The sequence below is a fragment of the Podarcis liolepis genome (assembly GCF_965112155.1).
Source record: "Podarcis liolepis genome assembly, chromosome: 12".
Taxonomy (NCBI): domain Eukaryota; kingdom Metazoa; phylum Chordata; class Lepidosauria; order Squamata; family Lacertidae; genus Podarcis; species Podarcis liolepis.
In genome coordinates this window covers 23,753,519-23,779,535 of record NC_139563.1, presented here as the reverse complement: position 1 = coordinate 23,779,535, position 26,017 = coordinate 23,753,519, and the positions used below count along the sequence as shown (strand labels likewise).

Here is a 26,017-nt window from a genome sequence, read left to right as displayed (position 1 = left end):
CTGAGTTAAGAAACCACACCAGCAGAGACCCTCCAAAACAACTTCCCTGTTCGATTAAACCAGTTGAATATGTTCCCCCTTAAGCCAGAAATATCTCCTTTCTCTCTGCATGAGGGGGAAGCCCTGTCCTACTCCTTTGACTCAGAGGACTTATCCTGTTTTTCTCCAAACAGGAGCTCAAATGCCCACTAGAAAGCAATTGGCTATTTAAAAAAACCCCTATTTTGACAGCTTTTTTTATTACTTAAAGTAGAGGTCTCCTCCTCCTACCCCTTCCAAACACAGCACTATCTTGTAGTAGTTCTGAATATTTGATTCTGCTCAAGACCTTTTACCCTGTACTTAGCTGCTTTACAAGATCTGCAGCATTGCATAGCTATCTCTCAGAGGGCAATTTGAAATAAATCTTTACAGTATGTCAGCTTCGCTTCTTCAAGATGTCTATAAATCTAGCCATGGTAGACTGTATTACGGTATAGGAATGCCATGCTGAGACATATAAAATCCGCCAGTGGAAATGATAAGATTGTTTTCCAACAAAATAGAAACCGGTTTATGGAAACTTTATTATATAAAGTAGCCATTTAAGAGTTGCATGCTTCAGTGGTAGTACAAATTCGCAGCAACACCTCTCCTACCATTAAATGCTACATTCTGCAAACATTAAAATGAGACCATTTATTACAGTATGATTGATTCATCTTCCCCTTGTCAAGAGATTAGCACCCATGAATAGAAAGATTGGGATTTGGGGTAATTTGAACAGAGATGCGAGAGAACTCTGGATGAGGACCTGTGATGAATCTATAGACTTCCTCTTTTCTGCAATAACCTAACAGGTGGAAGGTGTAAAGGGAATAAGAGTGATGAGCTGAATGAGGGCTTACGATACGATACAATAATCTTTATTGTCATTGTCCCATACAGAACAACGAAATTGAAAAAATCTACATCAGACATTCAAAAACCCACAAGCCTGCTATCCCAGCTCTCCCAGCCTGGTTAGCCCCTAAAAACTCTGATACCCTATAATTGAATACAATATACTCACATAAAGACTACCTTACACTGTGTTTAAAACCAAAATCACATTTGGATAGAAACTGTTTCTCAGGCGGCTAGTCTTAGTCTTTATGACCCTGTACCTTCTTCCAGAAGGCAGAAGCTGAAAGAGATCATTTCTGGGGTGCGCACTATTCTGCACTATCTCTGCAGCCTTCTTATGGCACCTGGAAGCATAGATTTGATCCAAGGTGGGAAGAGTGCACTCAATTATTCCCTCCGCATTCTTTACAACCCTGGACAGCATTGTTTTTTTCCCTGACCGTGCAGTGTGTTGAATCCCAATAAGACAGAGGTTCTCATATCCAGGAATTGGGTATATGGCATGTTCTAGATGGGGTTGCAGTCCCCTTGAGACAATGGCGTTGTTCCTAAATGCAGTGTTCTATCTGGAGGCTCAAGTGGCCTCAGTGGCAAGGAGTACCTTTACCAGCTACAGATGTTCTAGGACAGGAATATTGTTACCATAGTAACTCATGTACTGGTGACATCTTGGCTAGATTATTGTACCGTATTTTTCGCCCCATAGGGCGCACCGGCCCATAGGACGCACCTAGTTTTTTGGGGGGAAATAAAGGGGGGAAATTTTATTTTTCTCCCCAGGCGCGGGGAAAAAGTGTGTCCTATAGGGCGAAAAATACGGTAATTCTCTGTATGTGGGGCTGCCCTTAAAGATGTTCTGGAAGCATCAAGTAAAGCATCAAGATACAAAACAAAATATTTTAAGAGGCAATGTGCATTCCTCTTTCCTTCATATGGTGTTCCCCCCCTTACTTAAAATGTAAGGTGTTCAGAAATTATTTCTTGTGGAAGTGTCAGAAATGAAGCTTCTCCTATTACATTTATTAAGCAGTTCTCATTCCTTTGGCTCTAATGATATATTAATTGGAACTGACTCTGATTGTTCTTGAGTAGCTGTTTATCAGCGATTATACACGCAACCTAGATTGTTGAGCTAGAGGCTATAATTAAATATTTGATTTGCTGTTTGTTAAAAGAAAAGCATGGATTGAGGTCCCATTTCAAGAGTGCATTTAACTTAATGTCTGCATCCTGCACACTGCAGTTGTGAGTTCTAAAGCTTATATATGGAATAATTTCTGATCCCTTATTATAAATTTTTAAAAGCTAGGTAACAGCTGTACATTTCTTTTACTACAATCCACGGGCACTCAATATGATTAATTATGATTTATTTATTTATTTTATTTATTAATTAAAATTATATACTGCCCTTCATCATAAGGTCTCAGAGCAGTTCACAGAATAAAATACAAGTTAAAACACAATTAATGCAGGATTGTGGGTAACCCAATCAAAGGAAGAAGTAGGTGTCTGTTGATTTCCCCATAGAGTTGTTTGTTTGTTTTATAATAAGGGGTGAAACTAGACTTTATACTTTTAAACTGTGGGTGAACATACCAGACGACACAGCTCTTGTTTATTCACAGGCCAGAACAGAACTCAGCTGAAGGGTTCAGCCAACCTACTTATATAGAGCTCAACTACAAGGCAACAGTAACAACTTTCTATAACTATCCAATCACTGAACGCCACTTTGAATTCCTTATTTGCATATGTGGACCTGAGTGAAAACTATCTACAGTATCTCCCTGCTGGCCCAGGGTGAGAACTTCAGTACATAACATATACAGACGGACATGAGGTGCTTTAGAGATTAGTTAGCCTTTGTTTGCTTAGCTTCCACTGTTTGAGGAATGCTTAGCGTCGTTTTTACAATGCTCAGGTGAGATCTTGCATCTCTTAACAATTCTTAACCATAACTGCAGCTTTTTTAAAAAAACAAGGATTCAGGAAAAAACATGTTCTGCTTCTGTGAAGCTGCTTGGGATGGTGTCACAGCTGATTGTCTTGGAGGAACAGTCAACCCTGGTGATCATTGAGTAGGCAAGCCAGAAGGTAAAGCAGGAGAGACATTAGCATGGAGAGACAGATATGTTGATGAACAAGAATCTGAAGCCACTTGACCTCCTCTCTACGGGCAAGTTGCTCAGACTCGGGAGTCAGGATAAAGTCTGAGGATATATCGGGCCAAATGAAATCCCACTTACCTCTCCTTTTATTTATTTGTTTATAAAAATATGAACAGGCCTGGCAACCATTGAACCAGCAAACTGAAGAACTTTGTTCTAGCCAGCTGCATTTGTGGTACTCAATGGATTGCAGGACAATGGCTCCTTCTTCTGGTGGACTGCCATGGCAGCACCAAAGGTAAAATTACCATCTCTGGCATGGACTGATCTGGACTTCCTGTTATGCTACACTTTCCAGGCATAGACCTGCTCTTTAAAGCTCAATGTCTGAGCAGTTTTTTATTTGTTCCCGTGTTTTACCTGGGAAAACTCACGGTGTACTGCTGAATCGGAACAAACAGTGATCCACGAAAAACCTGATTGTCATTTGCTCCGATTCAGCAATAAAACATGGGTTTTCCTGGGGAAAGTTCCAGGACAAAAAAAGCAGCTCTTACACAGAGCTTTTGAAACCTGGACCTGTGTTGCAAAACATGGCGCAAAAGGAAGTCTGGATGAGTGTCAGGGGCTCAGGGACAGAGGCACAGGGGAGAGAGGAGATGGAGAGCGAAGGGGAAGGATCTGAGGGCAGCATAGGGGAGTATGACAGTGACCCGAGAGATTCCATGAGCTTCTCCAGCGAATCAGAAGATTCCCAGAAGGAGGCGCCGATGGTCAGGGCAAGGGGGGCCAGCGGGGACTCCCAAAGCAGCAGCTGGAGATCAGGGCCAGCTTCCCCACCAGAGCGTAGTGGGGGGGAGGAGTCCCAAGTGTCAGGTCCAACGGCTCCTCCAGCAGGGAGAGAAGATGAGTCGAGACTGACCACGCCTCTATCGGAGAGTGGGGGAACGGAGGGGAGGTCAAGTCCAGCTATCCTTCCCGAAGGGGGAAGCAGTGACAGGAGCAGTGTAACGGTCAGAAGGAAGGTTACCGGCTGGGCGCGCGCGCCAAGTTCAAATGTACAGGCGTGCGGGACAGCAGAAAGCCCGGATCGGGAACCAGGTCCTAAAGCCCGCCGAAAGCAGGGAGAAGACTCAGGGGAATCAGCGTCAGAAGAGTCTAGGAAGGGCGAGACCCCAGCTGACAGGCGGACCCAGAGGAGGAAAGAGCGGAGGAAGAGGTGGAGCAAGGCTAGGGTCTTAAACTGGTGTCTGGGGGGAGGAGACTCAGACGGAGCTTCAGCGGTCTAGAGTTTCAGACGTAGAGCTGCACGCTGCGGCTGTGAAAACGAAAATGAACTTCAATAAAGACTTTTGTACATAACAACGGAGCGGCGTTGGTCCTTTGTGAGCTGGGACCTAGGGCAGCTCTGACAATGAGCCTAAGTCTCGTGGTGCTGTCTATTCCTGAGATCCACGATTCCTTACATGTTCCTTGTTTTTATTACTTTGCTGTTTTTTCAAGAAAGCATTTAATGTATTTAAAAAACAAGTTTCCTCTTAACATTTTTACTAGTTTAGGGATCAAAGCAAGCCTTTGCTAAGTGCCTTTTTCATGTTGCTGTCTGCGTTCTGTCTATGTAACTTCTGAACTGTGTTGGATACATATCTCAGACGTATGTGCAATAAACTTTGTGGAATTAACCAAACCCATGTGTCCCCAAGGCACATTTCTGACTGTTCCCAAGTAATAACATTGCACATCTTCTGATTGCTCTTCTATAAGCTTCTTAAGCGGAACTATCAGGGAATGTAGTGTGATAATGGCCCCAAGGCTCTTCATCTTAGACAACTTGTGCTCCTGCTTCTATCAGAGCAATAATACTAACATCCCTGGCATGGATTCAGGCGAGTTGCACTTGCCTGGCACATAGCAGTGTTACAGAATCTGTAGTCACCTGAATGTGCAGATATCAAAAAGGAAACAAGTACGAGCATAACAAAACTTTCCCCATATTTTCTGCCCAAGTTTCCCTTTGGACTTTACAGCAGCAATGTGGCAAGTTTATTTTTTAAAAGGGATTGTATCTCCTGCTGGTCATGTTCAAGGTGGGTAAGATTTTTTTAAAAAAAGAAACAAACCCCAAATCATTTAAAAACATATGACTTGCCAAATTAAATCCACCCCCCAAGAGCACTTCAGCACACATATTCGCAAAAGCCCCAACCTTTGGGTTGGATTTGGAAGTGAATCAGCAACCAATTCAAGGAGTTTTGTATCAGAATTTTAAGTTCTGGCTTTCTGGTTTCACTCAGTGTTATGGCAGCTGCATTTTGCACCAGCTGAATTTTCTGAACAATCTTAAAGGCATCTCATGCATTACATGAGTGGTCCAATCTGGATGAAGGTAAGTCATGTATGCCTGTGGCCAAATCTGATCTATCCAAAGAGAGGTGTACTCTTGGTCATGACTGTCTCCTGAGCAGCCAAGAGAACTTCTGCAGATCTGCTCAACTAACGATCTGCTATCCATGTGTAGAGACCCACTTGTGTGGGATTGCAAAGGCAAAGGCAAGGAAGAGACCTCAGCTCAATGAGCCACAAGTTGTGCATTCATCTGATGTCTAAGGATGATGTAAGATCAGAAGCTGCTCAGAGTGGGCACACGGTGAAAAACATGTGTCAGCTGTGCATTAGAGGCCCACATAGCCCAAGCAAGTGACTTTTCAGTGTAAATTTTTTTAAAAAACCATTTCTGAAGGGTAAAGCAGTATTGATTTTCAAACAGTGGGCACCAATGTTTCATAATGGTCACTCATAAATTACAGGTGTTTTTCCCAAGATAAGCTAAATTTATTATCTGCATCTCTTGAGATGTATATGCTAGAGTTAAGTCCTTGAAAAGCTTCAAAAATCTCATTATCAAGCTATCAAGTTTGCGAATATGAAATACTACATAGGGGAGTTTAGTGCTGTGGATTCGCATAGCTGTGCATGAACTTGCATGAGTCTCCATTGTCATTTCCGTTGGCCTCAGATAAAAATGGATTATACCTTCTACCTTTGGTATGAGATGAGTGATGGGATGGGATGCGAAAATCAGAGGCATATCAGTTAGATGGTGCCTGTCAAAAGAGCTAGTAAACAATCTTTTTTGCTTGTGATAATATCAGTCGGAGGAATCACACCAGTTCTGAGAACGTTGGCGATTTGTTCTGCATATAGTATTGCAGTTTTGCATCTATGAAATGATTAACTTATTTCGATGAGATTAAGCGGCTTTGTCCTTTTGGCTCCACATAAACCAGATCTCCACTTTTGCTTTCATTTGCCTTCAGTTTCAGCTTTTAGCAACAAACCACAAAGCTGCTTTTTAAAATTTTTAGAGAATGCAAAGAGAGGAAACTTATTTAAAAGCCATTAATTACTAGAAACTACTGTGCTGTACTGTGACACGGGTAGTGCTGTGGGTTAAAGCACAGAGCCTCTTGGGCTTGCCGAAGGTCGGTGGTTCGAATCCCCGCGACGGGGTGAGCTCCCATTGCTTGGTCCCTGCTCCTGCCAACCTAGCAGTTTGAAAGCATGAAGTGCAAGTAGATAAATAGGTACCGCTCTGGCAGGAAGGTAAATGGTGCTTCCGTGTGCTGCTCTAGTTTGTCAGAAGCAGCTTAGTCATGCTGGCCACATGACCCAGAAGCTGTCTGTGGACAAACAACAGCTCCCTCAGCCAGTAAAGCAAGATGAGCGCCACAACCCCAGAGTTGTCCGTGACTGGACCTAATGGTCAGGGGTCCCTTTACTGTGCTGAATAAATATATGAAAGCACCACACGTGTGTGGCTGTTTTCAGATAATCATATCTTGGCCTAATAAACGGAAATATGAATTACACATTTGACCCCCACCCCCACCCACCTCTAGCCTCTTCTCTTTTCTTGGCATGCAGCAGTTAAACCTGAAAGTCTTCAATTAACCATAGTTCCAAATTTCATCTAAACTATGAAACGATGGTTATCTGGAACCAACTAAGGGTCAGCTGTACCAGGGGTCTCCCTGGAGGAGAAGCAGGACCCCCCCTCAGCAGATCTCCAACTGCCAGTCACCTGAAGAGCCAGTGGAGCTGGACATCCCTGCCCTGGACTGGAGCTCCACATGCACGTGGTCTGGGTTCCTGGCCAACACTCAGAGCACCACCCTCCCCAAGGCTACAGGAGGAGAGGAGATGGCATGTCAGACAGGAGCTTAAGGGCCACCACAAAAAATCTTGGTCACTAACACATGAAGCTACTTGGGGAAGCTGTTGCCAAAACGTTTATTGGCCATTGCTGCATCAGAGGGCAGAATTATTTCTGCATTTGCAGCAGTTGCTTGTCTGAAATCTTAGGATGCAAAAATTGCATTTGTAAAATGAGATTTATCACAAGCTGAGTAGATGCTCTGCTTTCCTGTTTTAGTATTCACATAATAAAATGTGCTGGTTTTCCCCCTCTTTTTTCTTCAGTCACCTTAATTTATGGGACAAGGAAATAAAACTTTACCAGTTTCTGCGGGAAATGAATAAATCTTGCATTTATAAACAGTTTTTTTTTAAAAAAACCTCTCGAAATTGAGTCGTTTTAAATCTGTGTTTGGCTTTTTTTTCTTCTTACAGGAGGATATGGATCACAATTATTATACTTCAAGGACATATGGCCCATTTGATTCTACCAGCCGAGATCTGTGGGTGAACATTGACAAAATGGAGAAAGATAAAGTGAAAATTCATGGGATCCTCTCCAACACACACCGGCAAGCTGCAGTAAGGCATTTGATATGCATTGCTATTTAATCTTATGTTGTTGTTGACATCTTGGCTCCCTCTGTGATACGCAGCAGGCCATTGAAAGAAACGGGAAGACTCAAACCTGCAATGGCTGGCTGTGTTCTCTCCCTCCACTGTCAGAGGCAGTCTGCTTCTGAATACAGTTACTGGAAACCACAGGAGGAGAATGTTGTTGTGCTCAGGCCCTGTCTGCAGGCCTCCCATTGGCATCTGTGGCAGCTGTGAAAAAGGGAAACTGGACGGGATGGGCAATTGGCCTAATCTAGCAAACTCTTCTTAGGTCCCTATATTACATTAGAGGTGACAGCATTGCTAGACCACTGCTTTACCAGAATGGATTGAGAGGCTGGGAATTATTTTTCAATATGCGAAATCATAATCGTAACCATAACAGTTGTGATATTGTGCCAGGGAAGAAGGCTAGTTTACAGGCAAAATAGATTTGGTGGCTTGCAAAATATTTAATGATTATTAAGCTTTTTGCTTTTAACGCTTGTGGGATTTCTAAAGTTGAAATGGCCTCCTTTTTAAAAAAAAAGATATATCCCCTCTTGGTGGTTGGTTATTGTTTTTTGTTTTAGCTCTGGCATCAACACACTATAATGTGTGTAGAATAATTGTTAGTCCAGGGTGTTCACCTCTGAACCTATAGCTCAGATCTGTAACTGGTTCTATGGTGTGGTTTTTTGTGGGTTTCCCCACATTACTTTAAAATGCCCGGCATATGTGCCTGTAGGATTATATTTCCCTCAGAAAACCTTACTCCAGTGTCAATGAGCATTAAATCTCTCAACAGACCTGCAGCAGTATTATAAAATGCCTTGGGAGGGGAAATATATGTAATCTTGGTGTCATTCAAGTCAGTGGCTGTTTTGCCATCGAGTTCACTTGACAGGCGAATTATCTTACAAATTGACTAGCTTAACTGCCATATTTAGAACTAAAATGTAGCAGCCCTGTATTTACCCTTTAGATTTGTATGAGGAGCCGTGGTGCCTGAGTTTCTGAGAACTATTAGATCCTTGTCAAAATATTGTTGTTTTTCAGCTGTTGATTCTTGTCAAATGATAACAGAGGTGGCAGGTATAATTCCATTTCCACATCAAAGATCTGTGTTGGTTAATTCTGATCACGCACTCCTTGTAGCGAGAATGCTAAACTAAGCCGCTACCTTACAAGTATAATTGGATGCTGTAAGACTTCCACAATGGTATTCCCACAGCTGACCTGAGCACTGGAAGCTCCTGGAAGAAAAGAATCAGTACTGACCTTAAAGGGGATGTAAATTCCGTAGCAAAAATGACAACTCCATTGTCGTGTTATGGAATGGATTTTTGCTCTATTGGTCTGAAGACCAATCGGATGGAATTCTGACAACGGGGGGGGGGGAGTCAAAGTAAATAGCTTTAAGGGATAGTTCGTGAAGTCTTAAAAATGCAGAAGAAAGTATTTGCAGTTGAGAGGACGAGTGGAAAAGAAATAAGGGAGTTAGAAGAATTCTGCTCTCCATTGGGTTGTGTCATATCATTTCCCAGGACCAATAAACTCACCAACCAGGTAACAGGCTGAGAGAAGAGCAGTAGATGGAAGAGAATCTCTGTAGGAGTCAGGAGAGGGAGGTAATAAACCCTCCAGATTTAGACTGACACAACATAATTTATAGAAGCTCTCTTTTCCCAGCCAAACTGAAAAGAATAGCTAATAAATGGATGGAGCAAAGTGGAAATGCTGGAGTCTGGCAGTTTCCTGAGTTAAGAATGGACCTAATGCAGCACAGTATCAGTTATATGAGATTTCTAGACATGGTTGGGTGTTTAATAAAAAGCAAGCTCTGCTACAAATAAGGATGCTTAATGGTATGGCTGTTCTGCCAACACATCTTTTCTTGAGCACTCTTGGAAAGCGAATTGGGAAAGAGATGAAGAGCAAGATGAAAAAGCAATGACGTTTTCGTCAAAGGAATTGCAACCATTTTTGCAGGCCTGCCTCTCTTTTCCAAGCCAAAACCATGCAGCCCAGCATACTTGACCCAAAATTAAATAATACTGAATTCAGATGAGTTGTGGGGACAATTAAGTTGCAAGGATTGTTCCAATGGTTTGCATCTTTGAAGGCCTTTGTGAGGACTGTAAAGCTAAACATGAGCCAGAGCAGCCTAAAAAATAAGAAACCAATGTGATGAGGATGAGGAAGTGCAACAAGAACTTGTGAATTAACAGGCACAATCTGAGAGTGCTGTTGTGACTCATCTGTATATAATACATATGCATAGAGCATTCGTTCTGTTGAAGTGAGAGATTATAGGGACATAAATTATGGCGTATATTATATTGGAGTTTGCTGATGCAGCCAAAAGCTTGTATGAAAGAGAGGTGCTGTTCTGACTCACGATCAGAGGATTTGGGCACTCATGATCTTCTTTACATGAGCCTTCATGTTTGCTTGTTGGCACTAAGCCATGGCTTGGCTTAGCGTTGCGTGCGAACGGTATAAATGTGTTTGTTTTCCTCATTTTAATGAGAAACGTTAGTAATTATATTAACTCTTTAGCCATAAATTAAACGGCCATTGATTGTTGTAGCTGTCCAGTTAAGTTGCTGGGAACTGGAACTGACGACCGCTTTGGTTAGTAGTGTTTTTGCTCACACGAGTAGCCCTGTAAGTCTCCATCCAAAGGGGAAAGGGGGGAGAACACTGGGCCTGCTAATATCCAATTTGCTTTCACATGGTGACTTATTTTAGATTAATTGCATATGCAGCATCTTTTGAAATGGTGCCTGGAGCATGAGCATTGACAAGAGAAGGGGAACACCAGTGGGAGGGAGCTGTTGCTTTCCTGTCCTGGTTGTGTGCTTCCCATACGCATCTGATTGGCCTCTGTGATGAGCAAGATGCTGGGCTACATAGACCTTTGGCGTGATCTTCATGTGTCCCTTTGGAAATAGAGGCAAAGGCCAGCAGATATGGGGGACTATGGAAACAGATGGGGCAGGGACTTGGTAGGAGGCATACCTGTCCTCTACTAAGAACATAAGGACCTGCCGGATCAAGCCAATGACCCATTGAGCCAAGTTTCCTATTCTCACAAGCAGGACCTGAATGTAACAGTGTTCTCTCCGCATGTGATTTCCAGCAACTGGTTTTCAGAGGCATACTCCCTCAGAGAGTGGAGGTAGAACACGGCCATTGTGGTGTTGACCTGTAGCTTCTGAAGAAACCAGTATATACTCATGAAGAAGTGTGTGTGTGTGTGTGTGTGTGTGTGTGTGTGTGTGTGTGTGTCATCAGGCTCACAGCCACATGTGTTGCTTTAAAAATTCTTGGTGAGAACTTTAAGAGACGGTTGCCCAGGCAGGAATTCAAACTCAGGAGAACGTCGGACACAATTCTGCCATTTGAGAATCTTGCAAGCAGAAGGCAACACAAGAGTCACTTCCCTCCCCTTTTCAATATTTTCATGGTATGAATTACCAAGAGATTGGTTAGTAATCTATCACATCCAGTTGTTATCCACTTGATGTGTACAATTCGATCCCCTACTTGCATCTCAGCACCTTTGCATGAATGGTCTTGTAGCTATGCATTCTTAGAGTAATAGTTTTATAATGCCAAACTCTCCAAACAGATGCTGGATCCAAGCTTCTTCACACAATTAATGTGACTCTTTCCCAGTAAGAGGCTGTGCAATCAGATATGCGCTTAATGTCACCTTGGCAATCCACTCAGCGTACAAGCATGCCGCTTAGGAAATCCTTCCATTCAAACTAAAAAGAAAAAGAAGAAATTTCAGTATACTGATTATGGTTAAATCAAGATTTTAATCTTGTACCTGCAGGTGCAAGAAGAAAAATGTGGCTTCTAGTTGGACTTGACACCACTTCACTTTTTTATGCTTTCTTCCAACTTCCCAAGATAATAAATTTGGAGAAAGCTGGGGGGGGGGGGGAATCATAAAACTGTTAGAGTGTTAAAAAATCTAAGGGCTGTCTTGTTCAGAGCTTGCCTGAAATGTCTTCTCTGCCCTTGTAAAGAGATGAATCTCCATCATTAGCCAGTAAATGACAATTTTTGCATCATGCAAAGATTAAGTGATAAAAATAAAAACGGCTTCTTAAGGCTTATTCCTTATAGTTTACAAGGAAAAGGGGGTCTAAATTTGTTAAACGCTCATTCATCAGATGCTTTCTAAATTGAGAAGGCTGAATTAATATAGGAAAATGTGAATGATGCTTAATCTCCTAAACCAAACTGAATCTAGGATATTAATGAGTTAGAATATTGTTTTCTGAAATGATGACCAGAAAAAATTCCCTGCAAATTCCACTTTTTAAAAATACATTTGCAATAAGCTATCTATAAATGTTCCATTCTTGCTGAATTCGGGATTTTTAAATATATTTTCCCACGGGAAACTTTGTTATTTTGTATTCTGGTTTCGTTTGTTTGTTTTGCCACCTTGGCTGCCTCAGAGGATGAGAGGTGCAATGAAGGTACTGTAGGATTATCTATTTTATTGGAACAAGTTCAGTTAGTGAGATACAGAGACCTTTATGATTCAGTACACTTGAGGCAGAATTAAAAAGCACAAGACAACAAGGCTTTATAGGCGAAACGTGATCTATGTGTGTGATGTTTAGGAGAGCAAAGCAAGAACTGTCCCTCTTTCTGCTAATAAAGAGTCTGCCTTTTTGTTCAAGGTTGGACAGGGAAGGGGGAGAGAGGGAGTTGCCGTAAGAGGATCTAATCTCAAAGAATAGTTGCGGTTACCCAAGTATTTGGATTAGTTTGTGCCCTTGTGAAAATATGCAGGAGGCATATAAATATACAAAAGCACAGGTACTGTAGCACAATGCCTATATTAGGAGCAACTGAAATGGCACAAAGGGCGGAGCAAGTTTTCAGTCTTACCAGAACCCTTATTCATGCTGGATTCTTAAACTAATCAGCAACAAAAGCTGGAGTCGTCGGGGGGAGAGACCCAGTTCAAACATCACACCAAACCACAGTTCAAAGTTATTAAATGAGCCTGCTTGGGCCTTGGGCTACAGCACACCCCCTCTATTCTGGCACAGCTGGCAGAAAGAGATTGGAAGCAGGGGCATAGGAAGGGGGAGCGGTGGGGGCGGATCGCCCAAGGTGCCCTCAGTGAGGGGGGTGACATACAGCGCACTGCCTGCCCGCAACTCTCAAGCCTACCCTGAGCCATCGGGGTAAGGGGGGAGCTGCGCCACTTTGCAGGCGGCATTCCCCCCTTCCCCCTTCGTTTTGACAGCTTGGGGGAGGCTTGGGAGTCATGGGTGGGCAGCGCGCCAAATGTCCGCCATGGGTGGTTCGCTCCATCCCTGACTGCAGGGCATGTGTGCCGCTCCGGGCACCTGAGCGGCCATCCCGCACCTGTGAGGGCACCCTCTACGCCACGCCACCCCCTCGGGAGTGTGCCCGCCCTTGGCAGCGCGGGCATATGCTCCGTTGCTGATTGGAAGCATCTGCTATAAGCTAATAATAGTTTGCCATTGCATCTGAATTGGACTGAAGTGTTTTTAGTTTGAACTGTGGTTTACTGAAAGGGGAGGGTGAGTATTTTTTTTCAGTAACTATGGCTCATTATAAACTGTGGCTTATTATCATGTTATGTCCAAATCAAGGCATGACTTTGGTGGACATGATGATATAGGTTGCATCTGCAGCTTATAACAGTCTTAAGAAAGAAGGGACATAGACTACAATCTTATGCACAATGCTTTGAGAAAACAAAAGGGCATACCTACTTCAAGTAAATAAGCATAGGATTGCACTCACAACTGGTTTAAATTGTGCCTGTGGCAAAAAAAAAAAAAAAGGTATCAGGTTGTAGGAAGGCATGCTGGGGTGAAAGAACAATCCCTACTCGCATTTTGAAAATAGTTACAGTACTCATATATCTCTGTAGGACATACTGGAACACACAGGTCCTTGTAAGTCAGAGAGCAGAAGTAAAGAAATGTAGAGTTTAAAGAAGGCCTTGCAGAAGAAGTAAACTTTGAAGGGCAGCTGAAAGAACTAAGAGGTATCAAGAGTGTGTGTTCTGGGACTTCATAGCAGAACAGAATAAGTGGACTATAATAAGGAAGGAAAAAACAGAAAGATAAAGTGAAGAGCATTGAAGTGAAAATCTTGGCTTTATTTTTGCTGGTAAGTAAGGAAAGAGATCTGAGGGTGTCCATGGAGACTTTTTATAACTGAACTTTAAAAAGAGCAGTTGAGCTTTCCCCAACATTTTGAATTTTGGCCATCCCCCCCCCCCCAACTGAGGCTATCAAATTAAACCTGAATATGTGAAGAGTGGTGTCAGGGGCTGCCTCAGGTCTCAGCTCACAAAAGACCAACGCCAAGCTCTTCTTATATACAAGGATGTTTATTGCAGTTCATTATTGGTTCCACAACCGAGGCGCGCAGCCCCGCGTCTCTAACGTCAGACATTTGAAGTCCCCTCTGAGTCGGTCCCCCCTCTACACCAACTTAAGAGGCTTGTGCTAGACCACCTCTTCCTGTCTTTCCTTTTCCGCAGGGTCTTTCTGCCCCCCTGGGTTCCTTCCCTCCTGCTCTCTCCTGAAGCGGATTCCTCAGATGCCTGTTCCCCCTCCTTCGTGCTTTGGGGCTAGGCTCCTCCTCCGGGCTTTCTCCATTTCCGCGCGCCTCCACATTTGAACTTGGCGCGCGTTCGCTACCCCTGACCTTCCTTTTGACACTTACACTACTCCCTGTACTACTCTCCGCCTCTTCCGGCAGGACGTCCTGCCCCGATCTCCTTCCCCTGTCTCTTTCCTGCTCCGCTCCGTGTGTCACACTGGGAACTCCCCTCTCTTCCCTTTGTTCCTGCTGGGAAGCCGGCCCCAATCTCCCACTCCCGCTCGGGGTTTCCCTGCTGCTTCCCTGCTCCTGGCAGGTCCCCCCTGTGACCCCCCTTGTCCTGACTAGGGGCGCCCCCTCCTGAGAATCCTCCGATTCACTTGAGAGACTCATGGAAGATCTCAAGTCATTGTCATCCTCTTCCTCACTGTCCTGGAATTCTTCCTCGTCGCTCTCCGCCTCCTCCCTCACCTGTGCCTCTGTCTCTGAACCCCTGACAAGTGGTTTTCAAGGAACCATGTTCCACGCTAATTTAGGCTGTGATCCTAAGTTGGTTTTTTGCAAAGTCAACTCAATTTAACTTGGCAAGGCTTACTTCTGAGTAAACATGCTTAGAATTGCAGTGCATATAAGCCCATGTAGTCTCTCCCCCCCCCCAACTGCTATATGAAAAGTGTGTGGAGTCGTGACTATAACTTATTCTAGTAGTAGCTCACTTTGAGTGTTATTCTCCCTCAAACTAATTTCAGGCTGTATTATAGGAAACATTGTCAGCAATCAAGCTGGGAGAGGAGCAGATCCATGGATCTGGATTTTGCACACCAGTGGTAGTGGCTGGTGTTGTGTGGCAATGCCACACAGCTGCTGTTTGACACTAGCATCGCCACAGATTACCAGCAAGGAGCCGGGTGGCAGCAAGGTTAGAACTGTGGCAGAGTCAGTCTGGCACCTGCACTGCTGTGCCCATACAGTGCTGGTCTCACTGCCCTTCCTGCCTCCCTGCCCCAGACCCATCCAGGTAAACTGTAGCAATGGCAGTGTTGGGAACTTTGCCGCACTGCACCAGCTGCTACTGCAAACCACTGAATGAAATAAAACTTGGGAAAGTGTGATTAGTAGGAAAAGGAAATGACTAAAGCAAAATCAAAGGGAGCGACTCTATGATGGGGAGAATGGATTGTAGGCTGTTGGATGCCCTCTCCATGGTCACAAAAAGTGGCCCACATTCAGAGGTGGAGGTCAGTAGTTGGAAACCTTCCCAACACCGTGGTAGGAAGGGCTGCCGCCATTGCTGATCCACCTTCAGCAATGAGAGCCGTAAGAGGAAATGAGTGTGTGCTTCAGGAACAGGAAGAGGGAAACTACAGCAGCCCTGGAGCTGGCATGTTTATTGGGACCAGTGGGAGGGAAATTGTTTGTTCATTTTACATCCCACCTATACTCCAAGGAGCTCAAGGTTTCATACATAATTCTTTCTCTTCTCCCTGCCATGTGAGGTAGATTTGGCTGAGGAACCGTGACTGGCCCAAGGTCACCTAGTGAGTTTCATGGTGGAGTGGGACTAAAGCTCTGGTCTCCCAGGTCCTAGTCTGACACTCTAACTGGAACACACAACACTGGAAGGGAGGGAGGGAGGGAGGGAAGGAAGGAAGGAAGGAAGGAAGGAAGGAAGGAAGGAAGGAAGGAATCCACCTTTTGTTTGGTTTCTCCACCAGAGGACCCCCCCCCAAAAAACCTCCATAGGATTGTACATTAAATATGGTCAGAATACCTACAGACCAGCAGAACTGCTTGCTAAAGGTGTAAAGGGAACTGCTGTACTGCCAGTAACATGGATTCATGTCTTATTTTCCTTTTTTCTGCCCACTTTGCCACCAATCTTGACATGATTTACATCACTTTTTATTTTGCTTTAATCCTACTGAGACTGCTCTGGGACCAGATAAGCCCCCAAATTGGCTTTTCCAATGGTAATATTCCATGTTACTTGTTAAATACTGATAAGTAGTGAAAAGGTATAAAATAACCAGATTGGAGAATATATTTCAATTAGTATAAATCTTGTATCTTGGAAGTTCCTCCTGCAACCCGCTCCTTGGGATGATCTGTTTATAAAATGGAATTAGTTCTTCCAGTTATAAACAAGATATGTGTAAATAAACCCTTTCAAATTCTGGCTTCTAATGAAAAAGAAGAAGAAATCTAATTTGAAGCTGCTGTAAATATTCAATGATTAATTTCATACCAAATAAGTCATTAAAAATACCTGATAGATGGAGAAACTAATCCTTTCTGGAGAGATGGGGAAAACCAATTAAATCTGAGGCAATATGAAAGTTAAAATGTGACAGACATAAGCTTAGTTACAAAAAAAAAATTGAAAGATTTTTAAACATGGCCAATTGCTTGGAGTGAATGGAATGTGCAACGTTATTTGGAAGAAGCAGAGGAACTGTCTTATACTGAGTCAGATCATTGGTCCATTGAGCCCTACACTGTGTTGTCTATATTTACTTGTGACAGCTGTCCAGGATTTCAGACCCAGGATCTCCCAACCCTACCTGGAGATGCCAGGGATTGAACCGGGAACTGGGTGCATTCTCTGCCACTGAGCTACAGCCCTTCCACTCTGTCCTGTTACCCCTTTTTGTGCTATTCCAATGTGATCCGGAAATGAAGATTATTTTTATTTGAAATTTGCAAAACAACAACATCACTTCCCAGATATTTGACAGGTGCTGCCAGTTTTTTTAATTTCATTTTTAACTTTAATGCCACCAATGTGCATGGTGAGCTAACCTAGACTGTTGCCCCCACCACAAGTCTAATGAAGTCAAATTTAATTGAAGTATAATGAAATCTCTCACCCTCAACACTCAGGACAGCGGTTCTCAGGGTCTGCAGATGTTGTTGGACTACAACTCCCATCATCCCTGAGCTCTGGCCTTGCTAGCTAGGGGTGATGGGAGTTGTAGTTCAACAACATCTGGGGACCCACAGGTTGAGAAAGGCTGACTCAGGAGCTGCTGAACTCCTCCTTCTACCTCTTTTGCTCACCCACCCGTGAGTCTTCAACCATCCATTGGGAGCCATGAGAAAAGTATATTTACCAGTACTACAACTGATTTGCTGCCATAGGAGGCCCAAGAGAAAGGCTTTCCATGAGAAACGATATTTCCCAGTGCTCCTGGCACCTGACTTCCTATCATAGCAGCACCAATGGGAGAACCAACCTTCCTTGCTTCCTTCCTTCTCCTGCCGCCAGTGTTGCAGTAGTGGCAACAAGGTAAGCAATGCAGCTGAGCATGAGTTGGAGACTCATAGGAAGGGAAAAGCTTCTGAGTTCTTCTCCCAGTTAGAATCTAGGCCAGTTTGGGATATATTAATAGCAAATTATAAAGCCTGGCAATATAATGGCAAAAGGCTGCTGCTTCTGTGCTACAGTTGAAGAGAATGGCCCCCTTGTGCTCTTTCCCAAGAAGAATACAACATACCAGCAGAAAGAGAGAGCATGGCTGCAAAGTGGGCCTTTGTGCCTGGCATAGGACACTGGCACCAGAAGTGTGTGCAAAGCTCGGCTTCTGAAGAGCTGCCCCCTGCTGCTTCTGCCCCCTGGTGCTTTCCTTCCATGAAGCTGTGAGCTCTTCCACAGCTGATGCTTCTTCTAGGCAGCCTCTTCACTGCTTTCCTCGACACAATTCAGCAGCCATGCTGGTGGCAGCACACAGGCAATGTAATGACAGTGTCCATTGCAGATGCACTTCCAACTCCTTCCTATGTGTGTCGGTGGGTTTTACTGACAAGACAAGCCCTCTTCAGGCATAGTATATGGTCCAAAATGTGGTGAAAGGGGCTCTGCATTTAGCCCAAACACTAAAGCCATTCAGCTTCTCCTGCCCCTCTGTGTTGACCAGGGCTTCTGATGTGGGAGGTTTTCTATATGCATAATTTAGAACTCTTGGCAATTAGGGTTCCCTACATGCTCCCTATATAAGTTTCCAAGCTTTATCTGGTATGCAGAATTGTTTCCACTTTTGATTCCAAATTGAGGATGGCATAAGGCTACTGTAAAAACACACACACACACACACACACACACAAAACCTTAAGGCAAAAGCAGCAGTGAATGGGTTTAAAGTGAATGGGGTCTCTTACTATTCCTTACATTATTGATTTTCTTTTCTGGTGTTGTTCCTTGCAGAGAGTGAATCTATCGTTCGATTTTCCATTTTATGGCCATTTCCTACGTGAAATTACTGTGGCAACTGGGGGTAAGTGGCTTTCTACCCGTTTCACTTTTGAATAATCTGACAAGAGTTTCAGATGTTTTAAATCAGGTTTCTTAAAATGAGAGAGAGAGAAAGTGAATTACGGTAGAGCTTGAAATATCCAAAATTGGGTAGGCCAGATCACCAGTTCATTCAAATTCACCCTGTCCTCTGTGTCAGCAAACTGGTATAAATAATCCTTACCATGGATCAGAAAATTTTATTAACATTTTAAATAAATGTCTTCTCTCTACACCTTTCCTGGCCCCTCACTATTAGATGCATGGTGGGAGAGAGGGAAAGGGAATTGCTGACCTATAAAGGCTGTGTGCTCATATCACACACTTCATTTTCCCATCATTTCATGATTTGCAACTACTGTATATAGATGATTGTTAACATGTTGAACACTGCCTTGAGAGGTTTAACCCTAAAAGGTGGTCTATAAATATATTAAAGTGAATAGATTTAATTATAGGAAGACTTTGACCTCTTCATTCACTTTTGCATATGAACAACAATCCGTCAAGCCACTTAGAAATGCATCAGTTACACTGCTAATTGGCTAAGAGTTTGCTGTGAATGGTTGATCAATTGGCAAGTGTTTCAGTTCTGAAATGGCTGGTGCATAGGGTCAAAGTAGACATGGAACTAAGCACAGAACTTGCATTTATTTATTTTTTAAAATAAACTATTAATTTTAGGTGCAGGGTGACAATTTTCATTGGGTTCTATGCATGAGGGAGAAGATTACCCGTTTGCTCTCCTGCTGCAGCTAAAGAAAATCCTCCTAGGGCTTAGAAATAGGAGGGAGGTTATCGCTGATGCCAAAGGGAGCTTCTTTCCTACGGCATATAAGGGCTGCAAGGGAGAAAGCTGTTACACCCGCAGTCCCTGCAAAAACCTGCCCTCACTTGCACTTGCTAGTAACATTCTTTTAATGACACAGCAGCATGTGATTTGCTTTGAACCATGTCTAGTTTGCCCCATAGAAGACTGTGTTTTGTGTAGGCTGTTACAACGGCTTTTCTTCCGTTTCTACAATGAGGATTGCTGTTCTACCATTAAAATAAAAGTTGCGCAAACCACTCCCTGTTACCAAAGCAGGACACCCACATGTACGGAAAGATACATGGGGTTGCCAATTATGTATGACCATCTTTGAAAAGGAATAGGGGAGGGGAGAGGATTTTAAATCCGAGCTTTGTCATTTAGCTCTTTTAAAATGGAGGAGTAGAGAGGGAAAAGAGGTGTTTCTGTAAAAGGAAGGGAATGGCTAACAACAGACCTAGGAGGGGATAATGCTGGGGTTGTGTGCTTTTAATTCATCGCAAGGTTAGTAATGGAGGGAAGATGTTGATGCATGGGCAAAAAAAGGATGGCATAGATACTTAGGAATGAAAGAGGTAAAAGTGTCTGGCACTCCTTCGCTCAACCAGACACGCAAACTCTCGAGATGATGAGATAGGTAGGCATCACCAACCAAATATAGAAAAAGAAATATCCTGTATTATTCTACTGTTTGTCCAAGAAAAAAGAAGAAACCTTTCTCAACCTTTCTCAATGTTCTGAGGGCATCCTATGCAATCCCCAGCATGTGTGCATGCAGATTACTTCCTGCACTTTCTCACTTGTGCAAACCAGAGTTTGTTGTTACATCAGAATTGAGTAAATGATGGTTCGCCTCTAAACCAGCATTGGGATCTCTCTTAAAGCATAATTTCCAGTTGTGCTCTGGAGGCAAACGATAGCCCTCTTAACTAACAAACACACACCCCTCAATGCAATTGCTATTGTATGCAAAGTTAAAGGACCCCTGGATGGTTAAGTCCAATCAAAGAAAACTATGGGGTGTAGTGCTCATCTCACCTCAGGCCAAGGGAGCCAGTGTTTTTCCATAGACAGCTCTCCGGGTCATGTGGCCAGCATGACTAAACTGCTTATAGTGCAACAGAACACCGTGACAGACGCCAGAGCGCATGGAAACACCATTTATCTTCCTGCAGAAGCGGTACCTATTTATCTACTAGCACTGGTGTGCTTTCTAACTGCTAGGTTGGCAGAAGCTGGGACAGAGCAATGGGAACTCACTCTGTCGCACGGATTCAAACCGCCAACCTTCTGATCGGCAAGCCCAAGAGGCTCAGTGGTTTAGACCATACCGTTCCCTATTTGTATGCAGAACAGGAAGAAGGACTGCACATCCCCATTGCTCTTCCTGCAGACCCCTCATGTTGGAGGTCAAATTTCTGCAGCAGGGAGCCTGCTCTGCTGGAAGATCATGGTTTTTAATTGTGTGGGGAGCCTACCCACAGAGAGCAGATTCTCCACTGCAGACATTCAGTCTCAGTCATGTGGGAGGCTATGGGGATATGGAAAAGGGTGGAAATGATGTGCTCTCTCCTCTTTTCCCCTTCTCTCCCATCAGGCAATGGTATTCATTTTGGGGGAGTGGGGGAGAGAACAAGTGACAATGTCTTATGTTTTGTGAAACACACACATAAAGGAAAACTGTGCTTTTAGTGCAGGCGTGTCCAAAGTCCGTTTTGGGGGCCTAATCCAGCCCACAGATTGAATTAATCCGGCCCCCGTGGCAGTATATGTCCTGGCGTAAAATAATAATAAAAAAAAACTCAGCAACTTCAATCCTAAAAAAAGCTCAGCAATTTTGGTCAGTCCTCACACATGTTCACTTCATCAAATCCAGCCCTCTTTGAAAAAAGTTTGGGCACCCCTGTTTTAGTGAATCAATAAGAGTGCCAGAGGGAGGATGATGATGATGCTTTAGTCACTTTACTCATAAAAATGACCCAAAATGATGTGGCATGCTGGGGGGTAAAAGAGGAAACATGCACACCTGAGGCATCACAACAGTTTTGTCAGTGGCTATGTGTGACAGTGTGAACCAAGCCATTGCTTGTTTTTTGAGGACTTCCAATTTTTTTCATGTCAACAAAGAGTTTGTTGCTTCTCCTTTAAAGGGCTCAAATGATGCATTCTCCTTAAATATCACAGTGCTAAATTGCAAGGAGCTCCATCATATCTATAACAGATCAAGAAAGCCAAATTTTGTTTTTTTACCATCCATACAACATTTGCATTTCACTACCAAGCAGTCTTGAATGATGATTTTTGACCCTCAATTAATATGAGAGAGAGAGAAAGAAAGAGAGAAACTCACATGGGTTGGCTTGAGCAATTAGCATATCCTTTCCCTCAATCCATGTTTTACCAAGGTTACTTGATTCATGTCTGTGAGGTAAATCAGTTTGCACTGCCATTATTAGTATAATTTATCAAATCCTGTTCTTCTAGAGGTGGATATCTGTCATGGGGGAATTCCTGTATATGCTAATTCTGGTACCTAGGAAACCACGAGAGGCCTTCCAGCTCTCTGATGATAGAAAGTCTTCCTGACAGAACATTTCAGATGTTTTCATTTAGGAGAGAAGAATATAGCATTGGCAGTGGGCTTAGAAGTCAGGTGTGGGATTGGGTTGTTAGAGTGGCGGCAAAGATAATGAAAAGCAGCAAGAATATAGGGCAGTGTATAGCGTGTTCACGTGCCCCCCTTTCAATAACACTGTTTAAAACTAAATTGGACCATCAAATCTAATCTTGCATTAAACAGGAATAGCACTTTTCAAACGTAAGAGGCTAGTGAACCTAAGCAATTGTTTTGGACTTGGAGGAAGGTGTCTGAATATTGTCTTATGACAGGGACCTGTGGTTCTCCAGTAGTTGTAGGATTCCAGTACCCATCAGCCCTAGACATTATGGTAAATGGTCAGGAACGATGGGATCCTTCCCCAAACTGATACCCTCCGGGTGCTTCGGCCTAAAACTCTCATCAGCCGCATGCTGGTTGGGACTGCAGGGTATGTAGTTCAAACCATCTGAAGGGTACCAGGTTGGGGAAGTCTGGTTTAAAATGTGTACAGGGCAATTCTTTATCTGAAGATGTGGGGTTTTCACTTATTTTTATTTTTATTCTTATTATTTCTATACCTGCAGATCTCAGAGCGGTTCACAACATAAAATTGCAACATAAAAGACACAAAATGCACAATAAAAACAAAAACAAAGGAATCCCCCTTCCCACAACACATTTTAAAGGGTGTTAGATGTCATTCAGCCAAAGGCCTGCTTAAAGAAAAGTTTTCTCCTGCCACCTAAAGATATATTATGAAGGCGCCAGACAAACCTCCCTGAGGAGGGCATTCCGCAAAGAGAGAGCCATTGCAGAAAAGGCCTGTTCTCATGTTGCCACTCTCTGGACCTCACGTGGAAGAGGCACATGAAGAAGGCCTTCCGAGAATGATCTCAGGGTCTTGGTAGGTTCATATGGAGGGAGACAGTCCTTGAGCTATTGTGGTCCTGAACCTTTTTAGGGCTACCTCTAAAAATTAATTGATTCACTCTTCTTATGTTTACATATGAGAGGAAAAAACAAAAGAAATGAACCTTATCTTTCATTTTAGCGTTTGCATGTATATATCACAACAGGGATGATCTTAGAAGACACTTGTCCTATTTTCTCTCTCACAGGAGGAAATTATTACAACAATATGGATTTTGCAAGTTTCAGTTTATATTATTATTATTATTCAAATGCCAGATTAATTGAGGGCACCTCTAGAGTTGATCAAAATGTTTTAGTCATCTGATTAATCACTTCAGTGTTGTAGTCGTAACTCTGTGATTAGATCCCGCAAATTGTTTTGCCTAATGTATTCTCCTGCCTGCCTGATAAAGGAAAGAAGTGTTATGATATTGGCAAACCGTGGGTGGCATTTTTCTGTCATATGGGCTGAGAGTACCTCTTACGGGGGGGGGGGGGAGCACTAAGCTGGCTGGACATAATCAACAAACATTTGCAAGCCTGAAATGAACTGTCAGGAAGAATAGAGGGCTTTCCCACTTTCTATTTCATTATTAACCATTTTGCAGTCATCTTAGATCTTAAAGGTCATTTGCACTTAACAGAAAACTCTCTTCACTTATTACCTACTTTAGAAACAGAATGAAGGCTGGCCTTTCAGCAAAAGCAGATTTATCGCCACACACCCCTGCAGCCGCCTCCAAGGATTATATTTAGATGCCTACATTATTGCTGTTTTCTCAACAAACACATCTGCAGCATTATTAGGTTAGGAAAAAGAGGTTGGTGGGACGGACTGCCAATATCCTGATGCAAAATGTAGCTCGTGACTTTAAGCGGGGGGTACTGTATCCTTTTCCCCTTCTCCCTTGTTTCTTTTGTTACAGCTTCAATCTTTGCCAAATAGCTTCTTTTGGTGATTCCTGCTCATAGCTTGTTTGTTTATAAAATTGTTTCTTTATTTGATTTTTTTTTTTTACATTTATATCCCACCTGTCACCCAGGAAACTCAAGGTGACTTGTAATTAAAAACAACCAAAAGCTAGAGCTATTATTATTATTAGTTTGAAATCTCTTTATATGCACTATCCAAATTATTCTGACATCACCTCTGGGAGGATAGACTTAACTCCATATTGAGATGGAGAGATAGCTTGCCTTAACGAGACTGTGGTGCAGTTTGAACTGTGGACTTCTCAAAACCAAGCTGGATATTTCCATAGTAGAGCTGCAGCCAAGCGTTCTTTGAAAATGTTCTCTTTGGCTCTGTTGGTCAGGCTGTGAGTGCCATGGCTTATGTAGCCAAAACAGCACTGTTCACACATAAGAAGGGATGTATCAGCAATGGTGGGGGTTTTTTTTGGGGGGGGGGTAACTGAAAGTATGCAGAAATACCAGACTTTTTTTAAAAAAGAAAAGCCATAAAAGGGGAGGGACTCAAAACGAAGAATGTGCCGGTGGGCATGGAATACTGACTGTGAATGGAAATACAGGGAGGGGAAATCAAACTGGGTGGCTGCCATAATGAACAACAGCATTCTGTGCTGCCACATTTTTTTGCAGGAATGCCTCTTATAATTCGTGGATTTCAAGACATCATGCTTTATTGAAATTCAGAAAGGGGTTTCCATTCCAGTTACTGTAAATAATTGTATGCTGACTACAGGTTTAAAAAGCATTGGAGCCTATCCCGGTCATCAGTTCTGAAAAATCCAAAAGATAGTTCATGAAGTCATTCATGTGTCTCCTACTCAAGTTTAAGGGCTGAACTGGAAGCACCAGCCTAAATCCCTGTTTTGTGGGAAGACATATAAGCAGGGTCTAGACGAGTAGCTTCTCGATAATAAACCCCACGAGGAAGCAAATAAAAGATAGTCCCTTTGTTGGGAAGCGAGCAGAGAGATTCTTAAGGAGATACTGAGCGGGAGGTTCTCATTATACTGGCTACGAAAGATCCGTGGAAAACCCCTTAACCTTTTAAAGCCCTTGAGGAATGTCTTTAGTTTCGGTGGGCAATAAATACAAAAGAGGTTTTGGCACTGCCCTCCCCCAGTCCATTACCCAAGTGTGATGGGTCTGTAGCCTACACTCCATATGTTTTGTGAAGTTTCCATAGTAACGCAGCTGAAAATTGACAAACGAGACCCAGTCTGATCAAAACAGTGTCTTGCCCGGCAGGTAAAGATTAAAGCAGATTTTTAAAGAAAACAAACACCCCTCCCAGCATAACCGTTATCAACCTTCTGCAGATACTTTGTGTAATGCAGCAGCCCACTGAACTAACTTTATAAATAACACAAACGGAAACCTCCAGCATGTCTCTATACACTTTTTCATGCTCTGGTTTCCCCAGCTGTACAATTTAGCTGAAATTGCTGCGCCCTGCAGAAGTGCTGATGATAACCTGTGTATATTCTGTGCTCATAGACTATGAAAACTTTGTACCAATGTAACCCAAATTCCATTGCAAAAAAGGCTGAAGCTTGCAGCTTGCCTAAACCTGGAATCCTATGCACCTGTGTCTGGTCCACTGAACAGGCAATAAGAATTTCTTCTGCATAAGCATCTACAGTTCTCAGCCAGCATTTGCTGTAATTAAACAGTTCTGCACTGATTTGCTGGCATTTGCATAATTCTGGTCCTGCTAACCCTGGACAAGAGCTGTGCACTAGTATTATGCAGCCCCCTTGGGAAGTTTGCTAAAACACTCCAGCTTGTCAGATGCCGCCAGGTGTTTCCCCACATACTTCCAAGGCTGCAATCCTATTTAAAAAAAATAAAAATGCTGGAAGGTAGCCCTCATTGAGCACAGTGGGACACACATCTGGGGGAAGAAAGAGGAAAAAAGCTGAGTTTCTCAGGATAGTTGGTTTTGCACCCAGGAGCCATATACATAGTTGTGGAACTGCAGAATGTGCAAAATTCCTATTAACTGCTTTCATAGCACAATATATATATATATG

The 26,017-nt window shown here is 43.1% G+C and overlaps 1 protein-coding gene across 2 annotated transcripts in view; it reads left to right on the top strand.

The window, feature by feature from the left end:
• Nucleotides 1-26,017, top strand: part of PLXDC2 (plexin domain containing 2) — a 234,388-nt gene that overhangs the window by 125,800 nt on the left and 82,571 nt on the right. For both annotated transcript variants that reach the window (XR_014517570.1, XM_083467510.1), the window contains exons 3-4: nt 7,626-7,772; nt 18,607-18,676. Coding sequence is in view for 1 of the 2 variants with exons in the window: in XM_083467510.1 (XP_083323636.1) it covers nt 7,626-7,772; nt 18,607-18,676 (217 nt within the window). In the remaining variant the exon portion in view is untranslated. The remainder of the gene's footprint in view (nt 1-7,625; nt 7,773-18,606; nt 18,677-26,017) is intronic.